The following is a 20,182-nucleotide window of genomic DNA, read 5'->3' as shown; positions in this document are numbered from 1 at the left end:
GGGCCTCTTTGGAATTTCATATTCCAATGACACCTCCTCCTGGTTCAATCCATCAAAAGTGAGTGCTGCCGTCTTTTTTTTTTTTTTTTTTTGTGCATCAAATATCTATCTCTATGTCTTTCTAATGTTATTAAAGAACCACTAATAGCTATGGCGAATGGTATACTCTCTGAAAGTACTTCGTTCAAACTCCTCGGCTTAACGCTCACAGAGAACATAAGTTGGAACAGATACATCGAGAGCATTGCTGCGAAGAAGGTGGGCTCTCTCTACCATACTAGAAAGTTACTTACGCCTGAAAGTATCCTTTATCTCTACAAGGCCACCATTTATCCACTATGTAGTATCGTTGTCACATTTGGACTAGTGTACCTGTTACTAATCTCTCACTCCTGGGCAGGATTCAAAGATGAGAAAACATTTTTTGCATATCAAAAAAAGATATAAAATATACCAAAACGTCACATGAACCAAATAAAATTTTATCTTTTTATGAAAAAATTTTTTAATAGTAACCATTCGTATACAAGGTGTTATGATAAAATTGTCGCCCTAGAAAAGACGACGTGATTCCATTTCCGTATGATGAACACCGGTTTTCTTTTTTTGTTGCAGACCATCTACTAATTAGCCAGTTGTGTACAAATCCCAAGAACGATAGGAGCCTTCTATCATGTCTAAATGTGACACAATGTTTAACGAGCGAGATCGGAGATGGTTCAAGATACAAAAGAAAGTCACCAACCTAATAGGTCCTGATACAACTTATGCTCTCTACCGATCCAAGTAATGACAACAGGACCATTGCCAGCACCCTCAAAATACAAATCCGGATAGTTCAACACTTGAAGGTACAGTTCAACGAAGTTTCCGGTCACAGTTATGGTCTTTGGTGTGGTTTCAAGTGAGGACCACATCATGCCACCTCATATCTTCGAAGTCGACTTAAAAATCAACACCAAAAAGTGTACCTGGGTGTGTTGAAGAGTGTGGTGATTCCATGGTGCAATAAGGTGGCCGTTGACAGGATACTGGGCGTGACAGCAGGACTCGACGCCAGTCTACAAGTCCAAAGAGACCATCAGTCGAGTATTTGCCGAGCTCCTGCTGGTGTTTGTGGAAAAGGCATGCTCCTAGTTCCAGACCTATATCGAGATGGTGATTATAGTTGAAGGCGGCTACATTGAATAGATGTCAGCTCTACTACATAATCAAATTACCTGAATTGATTTTTCCAATAAAAGTTTTAAAATAAAGCTGTAGTGTTGTTTTCTTTAGGATGACAAATTTATCATTCCATCCTGTAATTGTCCAAAACAGAGAAAAAACAAACGATATTACTTCCCTTGAAAAATAACTTTCTGGCAAAGAAACAAAACGTTTATGTCGAAACATGGGATTTCAACAGTGATTTTTTAATTTTATTTTTGCTTCTATAACAGTATTTATAAGTCTGTCTCAAATTTTTTTATAATGGCATACTGACACGATGTAAACGGCCTTAATTACCAATATTTTAAATAGTGAAAATTATTATTAACCACTTTAGTACATAGATAAAACATTTCTTCCATTAACTATTTCAGTTCTCAATCCGTGTCTTCCTTAGTGACCGTTCAGAGCCACAATAACTTGGCAATGAAGAATTCAAATTCAAAAAGGACTACCACTAACAAAAATCCATTTGGAAATAAAAGGAAAAGTGCCTCATGTTATGATGTTAACTAGACTGTATTAACGGGGTTTGTGACTTTTACTTGATTTGGTCAGGCATTGTTCTCTGCTTGTAGTCAGTCACCTTAAATTAGACAGTGTCGGTTGTGAACTGATGAAATTAATAAGTAGTTTGTTATTGTTTATACGCCAGATTTCTGTTTGTTTGTGGTGAGGACTCTTCATTTATAGCAAGCTGACCGGACCAGCAGAGGAATTAATGAACCCGGAGACCACGCAGGCCAGAAGACGATTAGATCGAGAGGCGAAACGTCCCACCATGGAACACGATGTTGTGAAAACGATCATAGGCCACCTTGTGACGGGACAACGTACGATAAAAAAACAAGTACTTGTCATATCGGGTGCCGTTCGACGAAGAAAGTCACCGGTCATAATGGTAACTATGTTTTCTGAGTTTTTAATTTCTACGTTTGAAAATTTGATATTTTTCATCTAGTTAATGTTCAATTATCGTAAATTAAAATCTATTTATAAAAAGTTATATGTATGATGACTGTTTTTTGCTAATTGGCAAATTTACATATTCCAGTTGGGATACTTTTTTTTTCTACGGACTACCCAGCACCAAAAACAAATGGAATTTAAAATCTCTAAACTTTTACTGTGGCCAAGGATCTTTGCCGTTTCTTCTGGACGTTGGATTCTACAAATTTGGACATTGCTTTCGATATTGGAATTATTAACCAGTATGAAATTTAACACTAATATTCATCACTATTCTTGTGATACCATTCGAATCGTGCAACTCGGAATGATTAATTCAATTCTCACGTTGAATCACCTGAAACAATTGATGTCCTTATTTATGTCTTTTTTTATATTTTTTTAATTCTAATTTTCAATATATGTGCTGAATCGTAAAATTTATGGTTATTCATGATTATTTTGCTGAATAAATTTCCTCTGAAGATATAAGCTATGCATTGAAACTTCATGGATTAAGGAAATAACTTATTTGTTGTATTCCCTTTTTCAAACAATGATTTTTTTTAAATTATATATTTTTACTTCACAGAATTTAACTATATATCCTACAATTACATACACACACACACACACACACACATATATATATATATATATATATATATATATATATATATATATATATATACATACATACATATATACATATATGTGCGTGTGCGTGTGCGTGTGCGTGTGTGTGTGTGTGTGTGTGTGTGTGTGTGTGTGTGTGTGTGTGTGTGCATATGCGTGTGTGTCTTATAAAGAAACAAGAATAACCGCACGTTTACCTTAATTGTGCATTCGCTTTGTCGATAAGATTTCTGAATTTATCTTGACATTTTTTAATAGTTTCAACTTCCTGTAAGGAGAAAGAATAAAAGGAAACTTTATAGTTTCAAGGACTCGCAAGGTGAACAAACAACATCAACAAATTAATAAGGCTGCGTGGTAGAGAAACACACTTTTAACATAACGTCTAATCAGGATGCAGTACGTAAGTTTTGCGATAGAAACGAGCCCCTTTTTCAATAAACAGAATCTATTCCGATAAACAACAGGTAATGAATTCACCACTTATCGAGTCCAAAAGCCACTCGAGGATAAGGGTGACTGATAAGGATAGGTTCTCAGCTGAATGATGAATACCACTTAATTACACCTGGTCGGCGGTGCATTTCAGAAAGCATAAAAAGAAAAGAAAATCATAACAGTTGATATGGGAAGGGTTGTAATAATAATAACGTTCTACCCCAATCTGTACTTCTCCACCATCCGACTGTGTCACCCCCCCCCCCCCGAATAGCAGGCAGAGGCGTTTTACACTCACATTTTTATCTCTTCAAAATGGCAGGCATAAATTCCATTCTTCTTGGACGAAAAACTACTGAAATCTAAACTGATGCTGCAGAAATGCTGTTAAGTGTACGCCCTGCATCTCTGATGCATACGCATGTAAAAATGGCACACTAAACTCAGCTGTTTATTGGAAACAAACCTTAATTCCCATGTGGCTTGGAAACGTGAAGTTTTATCTTATAAAAGGATGCTTACTTTTAATTATGTATTTATACTAGCAGATCATAAAATAACCTTAAATATATTTTAATTCTTGCAGGTTTCGTATTTATTATTATTATTATTATTATTATTATTATTATTATTATTATTATTATTATTATTATTATTACTATGCAGAATGCCGGATTTGTGGTAAGACCTCAGAGTCAATTGCGCACCTTGCAGCAGGGTGTAGTGGACTGGCCCAGAGAAAGTACCGCAAAAGACATGATCGCATGGGACTCTGGATAAGAAGGTTGGGGTGAAGTGTGCTGGAAAATGGTTTGAAGAGGTGCCTGATGAAGTGAGAACAAGTGAGGCTGGCAAGGTAGAGGTATGGTGGGACAAAAGTGTCATAACGACCAAGCAATTGGAACATAATCGCCATATTTGATCATCATTGACAAGGTCTCAAAAAGCTGGCAGATTGTAGACTTTTCAGTACCCTGGGACAGGAATGTGAGACAGAAGGAGAATGAGAAGTGGAGCAATTATGCTCCATTGGCCTTGGAGATAAGGCGTATACACGGGGTTAAAACACAAATAATCCCGGTCGTAGTTAGTACACTAGGAGTAATATAAAGTCGTCTGGAAGGACAATTGAAAAAACTACAAATACCCGATGTTTTAGGCGGCCTTCAGACCTCTGCAATTGTAGATACCACCAGCATCCTTAGGAAAAACCTTTATCTTTGAAGCTCCTGGTTTGAAGCCGGGATTAAGGGAAATCCTCTGGAAATGAATCCCATCCATTTTCAGAGAGACGTTTATAAGTGAAATCAGAATTATTATTATTATTATTATTATTATTATTATTATTATTATTATTATTATTATTGTTATTATTATTATTATTATTATTATTATTATTATTATTATTATTATTGTAGAGCCAATTCTCTATTGTTTATTATACTGTATCTAATATACAGTAGTGAATTCAAAAATTAAAAAATAATTATGACTTAATTACCATCAGCTAGAATCAAAATCAAAAGATATAGCTTTCAAGCCTTATTCGTTACTGTCTGATGCATACAAAAACTTAAATAAAATAACATTGTTAACGATATAAATGTATATTTACGCATGCGTACAAATGAGAATTTTAGTCAACTTACACCTGCCAAGTTCCAATTTTTTTCAACTTTGACCACTTGGCAGTTATTTAACCGGTTACAAACCAAATCCACGAGTCCAAATTCCCAAATCTATTAAGTTTCAAGTTTGTTAACCAAAAATTGACAGAAAATGACATGCAGAGCGTAATTATAGTATATTTATTTATACAAGTTTATTGGCTACATATGTGCATACATGTTTCTTCTGCAATTTCCTTAGAAACGAAGTGTCATCAAGTTCGATCTTTACCAGATTTTAAAAATAGTATTTTTTTATACTAATTCTTTCTGTTATTTAAAGGCATATTAAATAAAATTAGGATAATAAAGAGTGCCAGAAAAAAAGTAATCGCAACAGAAACATATATGCACATATGTAACTAATAATGTTTGTATAAATAAATAAACATACTATATATATATACACACATATAGTATTTTAATTGTATATGCATATATAGTATGTTTAGTATATATATATATACATATATAGTATGTTAGTATATATATATATATATATATATATATATATATATATATGTACATTGGTTGCATAGACTAGGTTTTTTAGCTTTAGATCCATTGTAACCCATGTGTTTATTAAAGAGTACTCAATGAAAGGTAGAGCAGTATGTTTATTATACAAACATTATTGGTTACATATGTGCATACATGTTTCAGTGGAATCTCAATTACGAGAGACCCATCTCATTAGACAAACAGGGGCGACACTGAAGCCAAAATTAAGGTTCATTTATTTTGTATAAAAAAGATATCTTATTGTGACTTAAACCCTGGAAAAGGGGATGGGTAAGTTCGTGAGGACGGATAAGTGGGGTTAAGGCATAAGGGGTAAACGTGCGTTAAAGAAAGGAATAGAAAGTGAGAGAGGGAGGGGGAGGAAAGGAAATAAAATCCAAGGTATTTGTTGCCCTTTTTGGGGTCTGATGAGGTGGGTCTCTCTAATATAATAAACATACTATCTATCTATCTATCTATCTATCTATCTATTTATCTATCTATCTATTTATCTATCTATATGTATATGTATACATATGTGTGTGTGTGTGTGTGTGTGTGTGTGTGTGTGTGTGTGTGTGTGTGTGTGTGTGTGTGTGTGTGTTCAAAGGAGTGCAGTCACCAAAATTTGTTATTTTTTTAAACTTTGATCATTATCTAATATTTTCATTTTTTTCAGTTATTTTTATGTCTGGTGTATAGACGTTCATAATGCATTTCGAGCATTTGTGCTCTCTTCAGATATTATATTATGGAAAATGTTGTTTTGTGAAAAATGTTGGTTTTGGGGGATTTGTGAGAGTCATTGTCTCTCTAAGGAAATAAAATGTGCTTCTGAAAAAAATCATCCCAACCCAATTCAAATTCGTCTCTGTGTCGGCAGTTAAGTCAAATTGAGGTAAAGTTAAGTCAATTTGATGGAAGTTAATATCATTGATGGGTCGGACAAGATGTATGAGAGTGTGTTCATTTTTTTATTTTATGATTATTTTCTTTTATGTGTGTGTGTGTGTGTGTGTGTGTGTGTGTGTGTGTGTGTGTGTGTGTGTGTGTGTGTGTGTGTGTGAGGAGGGGGAACACGCATGTGTTTGTGTGTGCGCGTTTCAATGTATGTTCTGTATTCTGTGTGTGTGTGTGTGTGTGTGTGTGTGTGTGTGTGTGTGTGTGTGTGTGTGTGTGTGTGTGTGTGTGTGTTATATTAGGGGTCTGCTATAATGCAAGAGATCTTTCCTATGAGGTTCGGCACCCACAATCTTTGATTTGAAAAATCAGTACTGTCTCAAGTTGTGTGTATGTATTTCAGTGTGCCTGTTCTGATCCATTGTGTGTGGGTGTACACATCTATACGCACGTATGTTCTGTATTTAGCATGTATATGTATGTTATTATTAGGGCTAGGACAACAGCATATTCTTTTCATTGTTTTGACTCTCGAGTATATATCCGTTGATATCTTATATGCTTTTATATAGAGTGATGTGGTTCTCTGTTGATTAACTGTATCTAACTGTCAGATATATACTCGAGAGTCAAAACAATGAAAAGAATATTTTGTTGTCATAGCCTAGTTATTAAGATTTGTTTAATGCCGGAGTGAATTTTGTTATGAAGTTTCTTTCTTGTGTTAATAAATAGAAGTAGTTGTCGGTTTGAAAAATTTGTATTATTCTGAATTTACCTCTAACGCATGTATGTATGTGCTGCGAAACAAACAAGTGTTTGCTTTTGTAATTTTTATATTGCTTGTGTGAAAGGTAACTCTATTGCTGAGGGTTTGGTGGTGCCTATATAAGATGTGCCGCATGTTGTGCATTTTAGTATATAGACTACATTTTTGAAGGTGCAGTCTGGGTATTTTTTTTATTTGGAATGTTTGTGTTGTTTTTTTTATGTATACGTGTTTCACTCTATGTCACAAACTCCACATTATTGTCTAGTGCATTTTGTGACCTCTTGTGTTGTACATTGATTGAGTTTGGATGAGTTTAGAATGTTTTATGTTTTTGGATTGGCGTTTATTATTTGCTCTTTATTATGTTGCTTAGTTTGCTGTTTTGGTTGAGTGGAACAAAGTTTTTTGTTATCGCTGTGAACAGTTCTGGGTTGTTTGTGTTATGTGTAAAGACATATGCTAAGATTTGTTCTTCAGAATTTTTTTAGTTATTCTACAGGCATTTTTTTTTTTTTGCTAGTTTGATAGTTGTGATGGGTATCTTCTCCTTTAGATTTTTTGTAGTTCTTTCAGTCGGATTATTCGGAGGTATTCATACGTGACTATGGTGCTAATTCTGCATGCTTAAGAGTAGGCATAGTTTCAGGCAGCTTTTGGAATAATGTTTTTTAAAATGGAAATATTGTTGTAGTAGATGTCTGTGTTATTGTTTTTAACCTTTACTAGTATATCTACGAAGGATACATCTGTAGAACTTCATTCTAGGGTGGATTTAATTTTGGGGTGCAAGTTCGGCAGTATATCGTGTAAGTTCTATCCTTTCATGTAGGCAAGTGTTAGGGTGTAGTATTCGTTTTCATTGTTGTGCTTAGTATTTGGATGTAGTTTTCGTTGTTAAATTGGAAAGAATTGTTATTAAGAATTATGTCTATGTTTTCGTTTCGTAAATCTTGGGTGTAATATTTGCATGTGTCTGTCAATCCAATAAAATATTGTTTCTTTTCCTATGTTGTGGGGTAAGTTACTATATAAGCTGTTAACGTCAAATGTGACTAATATTATCCTGTAGTCTACTGCATGTGGTAAAGAACTTAGGAAGTGAATGTTGTATATTACGTAGTTCCTGACATAATCAATGAAAGGTTGTAAAATGTCTATTAGTGGGGGGGTACCCGGCGTTGCCCGGGTGTTTGTAGGTGTGTGTATGGGGGATATTAAGTCTGCTTATTAGGCAGGCTGCCTCTGTTACTATTGTTCTAAATGTAAGATCACCGGGATTTGGAGTGTTAATATATTCTGAGTTTTGTGTGTTAATGATATGTGTCATTTGATTCGTGTATCTTGAGTATTGAGTATTCCGTAGAAGTTGTTTGTTTTTATAGTAAAGTTAGTAAGGAAATCTATAAATAAAGTTTTGCGATTTTTGAAATAGTGTTATTGTCTATGTTACTACTAATTTGTTTGTATGATTTTCGTTTCAGAGTAAATTTTCTCCCATGATTACTATATTTGTCTACTTCTTTTACAATTATGTTGCAATTATTTTTAATGTTTTCGAAGTGCTTGGTCTTGCTTGAGTGTTAGGTTGCTGGTGGGTTTGTCTTTTCCCTAGTTTTAAGGTTCCAGGGGTTTTCAATAAAGATGTTTCGTTCTTTTGTATTGTTGTGTTTTTGAGGGAAATATGTAGGGGAAATTGTGGCTTATAATTAAAAAGTCCGCACATTTGTGCGCCATGTGGAATCAAGCTGCCAGGAGAAAAGAAGAAAGATATTTTGGGTTGTGGTATTTTGGTTAAAATTGTTGGTGTTGGTATTGATGAAGAGATTTATATTGTTGTGTAGGTGAATGTTGTTGTTTAGTAGCTTTATTTGTTGGTCTTGGTGGTATCCAAAATATCAAGATTTAATCCATTGGTGTAAGAGATATTGTTTGGGTTTGCTTCGTTGTGTGAGATACAGATGATTGTTGTAGAGATTATTCTGTTTTGATTCGAGTGGTATTTGTAGGGCTTATTTTGTTTTGTGGTTTTAGTAAGGGTTGTTAAGTAAAGGTATTTTGTAATGGTTTGTTTGGATGGTGCAAAGTAAGGGGATGTTTTTTTTTGTACTCGTGATGGCCGTTCTGTGGTGATGTCTTGTTTGATATGTTATTTGGTGTGTTTTGGTAGTTTTATTTGTTTAGTGTGTGTTTATATGTGATAGCGGGGTGTGTTCAATGAGAATTTTGATTGAGCTTGTTGAGTGGGTGCATGATGTGGTCATATTGTGCTTGTTTCTTTGTGTGTAGTTGGATCTGTCATGTGTTTGTGTTTGTGTGTGGTGTGGGTTTCGTTTCTTACCTTCGTTTATGGATTTTTTTGTTTTGTTTTGTTTTGGCTGTCCTTATTTAATGCTTGTTTAGCTTTTTCCTTTTCAGCCAAACTATTTTGCATTCAATAATTTTCTTTGATTTCCTCTTCTTTGCATTTGGACTCTCAGAGCTCTAAAAGGAATTAGGGCGCAGTTCCATAAAATTTGTTATCGATTTATATGAATTTTGATGCAATTTTTCTGTCCTATTGCATATCGATTTTGGCCTACAGTTTAAACATGTTTAGTTTTTTTTTGTTTTTTCTGTTTTTCTTTTGTCTTCTGTGTGTTGTATTGTAATTTTTTTCTCCAGAAATCTGTTTGGAATCTTAAAAATGATGGCAGTTCATTTTCTTTTGTTTAAGGAAGGTTTTCCATGTTTGCAGTTTTTTTAACGACTCATTCTCGATATTCAATGAATTTTGTTGGGTTCGTAATAATTTGATAAGTTCTTCAATGTGAATTTGTTGCTTATTCTGTTGGTTGGATATAAGGTGGATCATGCTATCTATTTTTTTAGTTTTAGTAATCCGCCCTCGTAATGTAAGGATTATCTCGGATTCTAATAGGTTCTTCAGGGATTATTTTCTTGTTGTCGGCATTCTTTCGTTATATATATATATATATATATATATATATATATATATATATATATATATATATTGTGTGTGTGTGTGTGTGTGTGTGTGTGTGTGTGTGTGTGTGTATATATATATAAAATAAAAACGTATTCCACTTATTAAGTGTTTCCTTTTCAGATTAAATATGTTTTTAACTCTTTTTCGAAGTGTTTTTTAGCATGTTTTATCAACTGTTTGCTCTTATATATATATATATATATATATATATATATATATATATATATATATATATATATTCAAAGGAGTGGAGCTACCAACATTTGTTATTTTTTATACTTTGTTTATTATTTGAATATATATATATATATATATATATATATATATATATATATATATATATATATATATATATATATATATATATATATATTAGAGGAAATATTAAACCTGGAGTCTAAAGAGCAGCGTTTTTTTTTTTTTTTTTTTTCATGCATTATTAATGCTAGTTTAATTTTGGTGTCTTTAACTCCCCCCCCCCATTTTTGTTGATGAGGAGACTATGTTTTAAAGGACAAAACTTTTGCCAAATTATTGTCAATTATTATTGTCAATTTCAATAAAATGAACATCGTTTCCGAAACGATCGTACAATCGAGTTCATTTTGTTTTTTTTTTCCTTTTGAAACTGATTTTTAATTCACAATAAATTTGAATCGTTTTACTCAATATTTTGACTTTGATTTTCCATGTCTCACTGACTTTAGCAAATAGAGTGCATACCTTATAAATATTTGCTAATATTTTCTCTCCTCTGATGAGATGGTAGACATCGAAACCCTATAGGTTAAGGAGATTAACTTTCTAAAACATTTTTTGTCTTGCTTAGAATAATAAAAATTCTTTGATATGAAATTCATTTTAATGAGAGTCTTTTGAAATTCATTGAATTACAATTTATATATATATATATATATATATATATATATATATATATATATATATATATATATATATATATATATATATATTGTTATACTACACTTTCGTTATGGTTTCAAAAGCTTATATGCAACATAATAATAAAAAAATAAAAAAAGATATATTCTGTCCCAGAATTCTTATTTAAATAATGAAAGAACAAGGGATAGTGTTTGCCAGCTAGCTATACTGTTGGTCTGTCAGATAAGTACTTTGTTGGTATGTCAAGTATGTATATCTGCTGGTCTGTCAGGTATACGTCCGTTGATATGTCAGGTAAATACATCTGTTGGCCTGTCAAGTAAGTACCTTTGTACATCTATCAATTAGAAACGTACGTTGCATGTACGTCTGTTTGATCTGTTAAGTAGGTACATCTGTTGATATCTCGGGTGAGTACATCTGTTGATATCTCGGGTGAGTACATCTGTTGGTTTATCAGGCAGGTGCGGATATTGGTCTGTCAAGTAAGAACGTCTGTTAGTATGTCAGGTATGTACGTCTGTTGGTCTATCCAAGTAAGTACGTTTGTTAGTCTATTAAGTAGGTACACTCATTCGTCTGCCATGTAGGTCTGTTAAGTAATTATGTCTGTTAGTCTGTTAGGTAAACACGTTTGTTGATCTGTCACTTAGACCCATCTATTATTCTGCCAAGTAATTATGTCTGCTGGTCTGTCAGACAGGTACATCTGTTGGTCTGTCTGATTGAACAATATATTTGTTTCTAGCGCTGCATATTTGGAGAGTTTTACTTTTCCTCCCTCTGAGTAAACGGTCTTCAACCAAGTAAAACTATATTCTTTGCTTTAAAATCGAGCAAAATCTTTCTTTTACTTACCTTAAGCAAGACTTTTTCAGGTGTATCATGTACCAAATCGATTCCTTGCCTTTTCTCGCGGTTGTAAAGACATTCCTGAGCGATATTAAGTGGATTTTCTGTCTCCTGTAGCGCCTTTTCAACCATTCTCTTGCACTCGGTTAGAGCTGCTGTTTCCGTGAGAAGGTCGTCTGTCTCTCGCAACAGTTCATTTTTCCAAAAGACTATATTGTTGATCCGTTCTCCAAGCCTCTTCCCAACGTCACTCTGCGTTTTCTTTGTCTTGTCATCAGCCTCTTTGCACATGCGCATTGTATCTAATCGGAGACGTTCGGCACCGTTGCGTAGATAATCTGATGTGTAATAGTTAGTCTGGTTGGAACATTCCCAGTCTTTCGGTGTGTAGCGCGTGTACAACGCATTTCGGGCTGATTGGAAAATCGGGGGCACTTTTAAAGGGTCCATCGCATTCATTTGTGAGCTCATACTTAAGGGGTCCGCCAAGCGCTTAATCAGGGGTTGGCTGGGGTTCACTTTTGATGATTGGTAATAAGTACTTGGTCGCCAGGGTAGAGTTGTAAAAGAGCGCCGCAAGGGAGGAGGAGGATTGTTTAGATAAATGGAATTCTGTCGCCCAATAGTTGGGAACGATTTGGTCAGTCCAAACATAGGCCCGCTTTTGTAAGTCGCTGTTTGCATTTGATACTCCATTTAAGTAACGTTGGCTGAAAGAAAAGAAAAATGTTAGAGATTTATTTGTGGTGAAAGAATTTAGCAAGTTCGATAACTCTTGTGATTATCCTCCGTTTATTAATTCTTTTGTGTTGTAAGTTCAATATATACTACTGTTGTATCGAGTAATCGGAATTAGAATTGGGAATTAGAAAAAGCAGAACATTTTGGGTATCGGAATCGGAAAAAATTGTGCCTATTTTCTGATGTCAAAAAATGATTCTTCTAATTGTTTTTTTTAACTTAATTTTAAAGTAAAAAATATATATCCTTCATCCCTACGGGTAATATATATATATATATATATATATATATATATATATATATATATATATATATGTATATATATATGTATGTATATATATATATGTATATATGTATATATATATGTGTGTGTGTGTGTGTGTGTATATATATATATATGAGCAAATATATATATACACACACACACACACATATATATATATATATATATATATATATATATTCGATCTGGCCGGGCGTAACTGCAAAACTTCCGGTTTGTCAGCAGCATCCAGTGAAAAGGAGAGAGAGAGAGAGAGAGAGAGAGAGAGGGGGGGAGAGAGAGATGTCTTTGTTACATGGAAAGGGCTGTATTCTTCCCATGTAAATAAGAAGAATATTAGATAAGTGAAAATGAGATTGGGATAAGCCTAGAATCGAACCCTGTAGACAAGGTTAAGAAACGGAATGTTAGAAATCAAGTCTATGGTTATTTTATTTTTTTTTTTAGAAATCTGAATATTGAATATGCCAGTAAAAGACTGGCCAATGCAAATTAAAAATATATTTTTTAAAAAATTAGGTTAGAGTTATAATTGAGGATTTTTTTTGTTTGCCAAAAGTGTGTAAAGCCACGTGAAAATTAGTCACATTTGAAAACACACTTCTGACGTCATAGACCAAGGAGATTTATCGATATCGGAATCTGAGGGTTCGCATGTAGAGTCAGTAGAGAGTCAGTTGATCGGCCAAGAGTTGAGAGAATCAGTTGGAGAGGAGAGTCCCTTAAAGGCGAAGGGTAGAAGATTAGACCGTGTAGATCCAAGATTTAAATCCTGACGTCATCGACAGGCCGATCAGATGAATAAAGCAATCACCATTAATAATTTGTAACTGGTTGTCTCATGACGTCATTAATCACAACGAAAAAGGTAAATGTGTTTATCATCTTATAACTAACATTGTACAACCCTTCCAAGTATAATGTGTCCCCGTCCTCCATCATAAGTGAAGTATCTCCTCCTCCTCTCTATATGTGTATAAGAACTGTTGTTACATCATATCCCCCAGTCCGCATTAATATGAACTCAAAGAATTTTCACAGTCGTCGTGGTGATATATATATATATATATATATATATATATATATATATATATATATATATATATATATATATATATATATATATATATATATATATGTGTGTGTGTGTGTGTGTGTGTGTGTGTGTGTGTGTGTCTTCTCTCCCCCATCATCACTATCGTTATGTCTGTATTATGAGTCCCGTTATATATGTACCCAATATGAACTCCCGTCATCTTTAAATATGGAACCCCTGCTACGCAACATCTTTCCATAGTTGCTTCTATGCCTCTCTCTGTTAACCGGCCGTGATTCCCAACGAGGCTGAAGAGCTTCTTTTAGGGACAGATGAAATTAATGTGCATTGCAAGCGAATCAACCAGTGTGTAACCAAATCACCTACCAGGGACATTTCTCCATATGAGAAAATAAAATATTTATTTATGACTGCTACATATCCTAGCCAAGGAAGATAATATTAGTTTTTGTGTTTTTTTGGGGTTTTTTGTTTTGTTTTGTTTTTTTTTGTTTTTTTTTTGCAGGATGTTGCCAACATCTACAGTACATGTATTTTCAAATAGTGACCCATTTGGTACTGAGCAGGTTTAACGTTGCTTAACTTTTGTGTTCTAATTAGAACTAGTGTGATAATAAGTTCGTCCCAGCGCTATAAAAAAAAAAACGATAACTGTCATTCGGCGAGTAACTGCCAAGGTTGCTCTGGCAACGTGTCATGTTTAATCATTACGTTTGGGATCGTGTTGAATCGTCGGAGTTTTTTTTGTTTTTGTTTTTTTCGAATTGACGGAATTGTTCGGGATCATGTTCGTGTCGTATCGAATCGTCGGAGGCGTTCAGATTCAAATCGACGGTGTTTTTTTTAGGATATTTTCATGTTGAATCAACGGAAGTGTTCAGGTTTTAATTGATGGAGTTGTTCAGGATCGTATCTGGTTCTGTGGACGGAAGTGTTCAGGACCATGCTGCCACGTGTGATAACAATTTTATTTTCTCGCTTCTCTCGTGAAGCAACTCCACCCACTCCAGAAGTAGAATGCTCACATACCCAGATGTCATTCAAGAGATGTCAATGTAGAGAGATGGGACCTGGAAGCAGTCATAATGGACCGGAATATCTGGCGTGAGGCTTTGAACTCCATCATTTCGATTACGGTCGAAAGATGATGAATTTGTAGAAGGCAATTCAATGCAGAGGTGTAACGGATAGATACGAACTAAAAAGAAAATTAAGACATAAAATCATGGAATGAGCTATGCAGATACACGTTTTATTAATACAATATATATACGATGACGTCATTCACTAAAAATAGTGCATGATCATTCACAGTGGATAACGTATCAAAGCGTCATCGTTAAAATGAGAGAAAGTGAAAGATAGAGAGAAAAAGTGAGAAAGAGAGTAATTGAAAGAGATCCTTTATTGTTTATAAGACGAAAATCTAGTAAAATAAAAATTAATTAAAAAACGTAAGCTGCAAAATCATTGGGGGGAAAAGTACACAAAAATATACACGGTGAAATGATACACGATACAAATATATTTGCAACACTACTAAGGCAAAGTACGCCTGTAAAAATTATTGAATATTTGGGGGGAAATCCAGAATTTAACATTCTGTTTTCCCATAATCTTGCTGTCATGACAACGTCTTTCTTTCTGATCTTCTCTGGGCAAGCTTGGGACAAACTGTGCGCAGATCTTCCACATCCTTAGTTCTCACAAATAATTGTGTGTACAATTCCTACACTGACATCAAACTTTGCACTTATTGTCTCGATAGACACACGACGGTCCTTATCCATGAAATTCTTTATTTGGCCAATCAACTCTGGTGTTCTGACTTCCTTACTCTTCCCACACCTCTCATCATCCCTCATAGACTCCCTGCCTTCCTTAAATTTCTTATGTCACTCAAAAACATATGCTCAATTCATGCAAGATGGTCTAAAAGCAGTCTGAAGCATTCCATACGTTTCTGCGGAATTTTTCCAAGTTTAAAACAGAATTTTATTGCATATCATTCTCCTAAAGTGTCTAAATTGCAATTTTGAAACCTGACAAACAGCAATGTCCCACCCCTACACAGTAGAAATCTCTAGATCTAAGAAAGCCTTCTACTCTAATAGTTTTTTCCTAATTCCCTTCCGGGTTCCTCTTTCCTCAACTGTACTGACATGCAAAAGTTCAAGTGTGATGTAAACAGACATCTTGCTGCTCAACTCCTTACATAGTATCCCTGCAACTTATGTCCCTGACAGTAGCCCCTGTATCAAAATGGCACTGTGGCTTGTTTGGGGTGAAATTGTAATTACAAAAAAAAAAAAAAAAAAAAATACTTACCAAATGCAAAACTGCTAAATAGATATACACAGAAAATTTTGGACAAATATGGTAAATAGTTCCAAAAATGGAGTATTTTTATGAGTCATTAAAGAGCCCCTGGGCACACCCAAGTATTATTGCAAAGTATAGACAAACAAAATTATAAAGAAATCAGTTAGTTACAACTTTTCAGAAAGTTTTATAAAAATCCAAGGCATTAATTTTTTTTAATGAGCACAAAAGTGTCGATTTTAGCCATTTCAACCCAAAAGGCACTCCTAGGGGGACAACCGGCGTTTTTCCGGAAAATATGTTCTGTTATTTTTTTTTATTCATATCATGTTTAATGTTTGTGCAAAATTTTAAAAAAATTCCAAGGCATAGTTATTGAGAAAAGTGCAGACAGACAAACGGGCGAATGGACAGGGATGAATTTACAGGTCCACCCTCCTTTTGTTAGGGGACCAAAAAAAAAAAAAAAAAAAGAAAACGCTAGAAAGCTGGTTTATAAGAAGGCTGGGATGTTCCATTATGTTCAGAGAAGCAAATCCATTCTCTGAGTTCTGATAACCTGCTAATCCATAAGTAGATAATCTATTATGTAAATATTGCTTAATCCAATCAAGAATTTTCCCATTAACTTCTGGAGTCCTTTAAGCCAGTAAATGTCAGTTCGATTCGTAAAGATCTGATAGGATTTGAACATGGCAAATAGTCACCAGTCCACACTAGTACCCACATCACTACAGCCAATCATATCATCATAATGTCTTGAGAGTTAGAAACAATATAGCAAAGTGCCAATGTACTTACATTAGCTTATAAAAAACTTTTAAAGATGCTGCACATCTAAGGAGTTACCTAACGCACTAAATCCTTTTGCATCAGTTCTGACAGCAGAACATACATTAACATGTAAAGAGAGACAACATGATATGTCTCGGGAAGGGATATATTTGTTTGAAGTAGTTGAGTGATCTTTGCTACAGTAATCCACCAATACAATCTAGTTAGTTGCTTTAATGAACGGTTGTTTGTAGTTGTAGTTGGTAATATGTTAACCTTTACGCTTTCAGTGTATCTTTCAATGTCTATTCCAGGCTGCTATAACTGTCCGTATCTATGGCTTATATCAGCCAATCATTGTGTTTTGTGGAAGAACCCGGATGTGCTCATATTCATTACATCACAACAGCATTGTAGATAATAAATGATTATGCGCTACCACGCCAGAAAGTATATATGGCACAATCACGTTGATGCACCAGTTCTTGTTAGATCACGGAAGTTAAGCAAGATTGAGCTTGACCAGTATCAGATGCGTGATCATTTGGGAATACCAGGCGCTGTATATAGGAGGTCACCGACCCCTCATTAATCATGTCATCAACTCCCTTAATGTGGATATGCATGTAGTGGGGACCACTTACGAATTTCATACTCCCATGAAATTTTCTCCTTTGAAGAAAGCCAGTTCAATCCGCATAGGGCAAGTGCCATTTCAGTACAGTACAGTACTCCAGAAATTACCTGACCAAATGCAATCCTCTTCATATATGAGTCAGATACTTTCAAGAATGAAATACTCCTGCCACATCTGGTGAGGTGCCACATCTGAAGGTGCTCGGCTGAGCTCCAATATTTGGTTCCTGCCTATAAGACATTTGCAGCAAGAACTCGTTTTACAACCGCAATAAAAAGAAAATTATTTTTATCTCTCCATGTGCCTACTGACAGGTGTAAATTGTAAGGACTTCCTATCTGTGGAACACTACTTAGTTGTTTTTGAATTCTTGACATAAACAGCTCCATAAGAATTAAAAAAAAATCTTTTTAAACTATGTATTATGGCCTTGAAGAACTGAAAAGAAACAAGACAATAAGGAGGTAGAGTTAACAAGAGTATGTATTTACAGGACGTACAGAAGTAATATTTAGCCAGAGACTGTTTCTGGCTCGGTTATTTATCATCCTCCCAGGCATTACCACTATTATTACTATTCATCATGTCAGGAAAAGTGATGCAATAACATAGATAACCTTAACCTTTATTGGTGAGTGGTTCTTGACAGGACAGACTGACAAAGTTTTCCAATTGAATCATGACTGACCAGTGAAAAAAAAGGCAAATATGTACAGGGCATGTTTGTAATGGCTTCCCATTCATGGAACACATTACTGTGAACTGCTTCCCTACTGAATACAACTTAGTCATCTTCAAATCTAATGTCAACAAATTCTTGTTACGGATCATCCCATGAACATTCAAACGCAGTTTATAAGATTGACCAATGTCAGTACTTCCATAGTGTTCTTCATCTTGTGACTAGCATTCACTTCTGTCTCATTAAGTCTTATTTTCTACCTGGTATTACTAGATTAGACTGTTTGAAGGTTTTCTGGCCTAAAATGCACCAAACACTGATATCATTGTTTTTTTCACCCTTTTTCTTTGCATGTTCTGCAATTTTAAAAATAAAGGCAATAATTTTCCTCTACAAAACAACCAAACCAAACACCGTGAATAAATATTATAAGATATAAAGAACTTGAAGTATAAAACCTTTTCCAAGATTACTGGATGCGAACTGAAATAACCCTAAACAGGCTGAGATGCCATAAAACAAAACGACCAAGCCAAACCGAACCCTATCCTCGAGTGGCTCTTGGCCTTGACAAACGGTGACCTCGAAAGTAAAAAATAAATCTCCGGTATGCGTTTTACATTTAGACAGAGGCACAGTGAAACTTTTGTTATCAATTATTCTGGCAACAAACGGCGGATGTGAGGGGAGGAGGGGAGGGAATACCATTTTATTGGAAGTTTTACTCCGATCAATAAAGGCATTTCTGTTTGCTTATTGGTCTTTTTGTTTAGCAACGGACAGCATACAGATGATTATTGTTCTAGTTGCACTTGATTAAATAGATTAAATCCAACAGGTGTTAACAAAACACCTGCATATTATTATTATTATTATTATTATTATTATTATTATTATTATTATTATTATTATTATTTAGTCATTAAGAGTAGTCACACAGGCCATTATTAAAGATTCTTCTTTGAGAACAACTTGTGGCGTTCCCCAGAGTCTGAGCGACAACAAGTCTCCCCAGATTTCCAGTACTCTCCACCTCTTTCGATAACCATTGCAAATGAATTTGCTTTATCGCAACAGTCACTTACCATTGATTTCTTGTTGGCGGCGACCACTGGCCTTCACTGGAATTTGGGTGGCAAAAAACTTCCTCAAGGTCCCAGTTTTCTTTGCACTCATTCAGCAGAGGTCTGGCTAGTGGTTTCTCTCCTCGGTCTTCCATTCTCATTGACTCTCCTCACTTATTTTGTGTGGCGTCAGTTTTTGGTGACACAAAAAAAAATGGGATGGAGGCAGGAGATTATTATTAGTAGTAGTAGTTGGGAGTGTTTGAGGTGTTCAGGAAGTGGTTAGTACCTTTGGTAAAAGAGCTCACCATGTTCTTTTTAGGACAGCTTGTCTGCCACTGAACCTCATCTGACACTCAGCTTTTACCTGTGGCTCCTCGTAGCTGTCGCATGCAACAGTGGCCATACCCTGGGTACTAGCTTTGGCGAGATTGCTAAACCAGGTGACGTTAGCCGACGGGCCTCAAACCCTCGATGAGTTAGAATCAGGCTACGTCAGCCCTACTACAAAGCCTGACTCCCAGCAGAACAAGCGAAAGAGTTCACCTGAAGATCCAACAGCTGTGAAGGCAGTGGAAGCAAGTGTCGTTGGAGCGCTTTGAGCAGGATATGGCGCCTAAGGAAATCCTGGTCATCCACTGCAGCCTGGCAGTCTTCCATTGTAATGGTTATCCGTGCCACTGGATCAAGACTTCCCAGACTGAGAGAGTAGGATTGCCCCTGTGCACCGGTCTTCTCACTATAAAATCTTCACGCACAGGTCAGTTTTGTAAATCAGTTTTGCATATTATTATTATTATTATTATT

The 20,182-nt window shown here is 35.0% G+C and overlaps 1 protein-coding gene across 1 annotated transcript in view; it reads right to left on the bottom strand.

The window, feature by feature from the left end:
- The window catches only part of LOC145293378 (tektin-3-like), a 123,137-nt gene that overhangs the window by 26,535 nt on the left and 76,420 nt on the right, over nt 1-20,182 (bottom strand). Inside the window, exons 2-3 of the mRNA XM_080140012.1 lie at nt 11,822-12,525; nt 2,994-3,064 (exon numbers count right to left, since the gene is read on the bottom strand). Coding sequence (XP_079996138.1) covers nt 2,994-3,064; nt 11,822-12,511 — 761 coding nt within the window. The 5' untranslated portion in view covers nt 12,512-12,525. The remainder of the gene's footprint in view (nt 1-2,993; nt 3,065-11,821; nt 12,526-20,182) is intronic.

This window comes from Euprymna scolopes, chromosome 14 (assembly GCF_053919585.1).
Source record: "Euprymna scolopes isolate OS-2025 chromosome 14, ASM5391958v1, whole genome shotgun sequence".
Lineage (NCBI taxonomy): Eukaryota > Metazoa > Mollusca > Cephalopoda > Sepiida > Sepiolidae > Euprymna > Euprymna scolopes.
The sequence above is the reverse complement of the archived record's forward strand: the minus strand, read 5'-3'. Positions and strand labels throughout refer to the sequence as shown.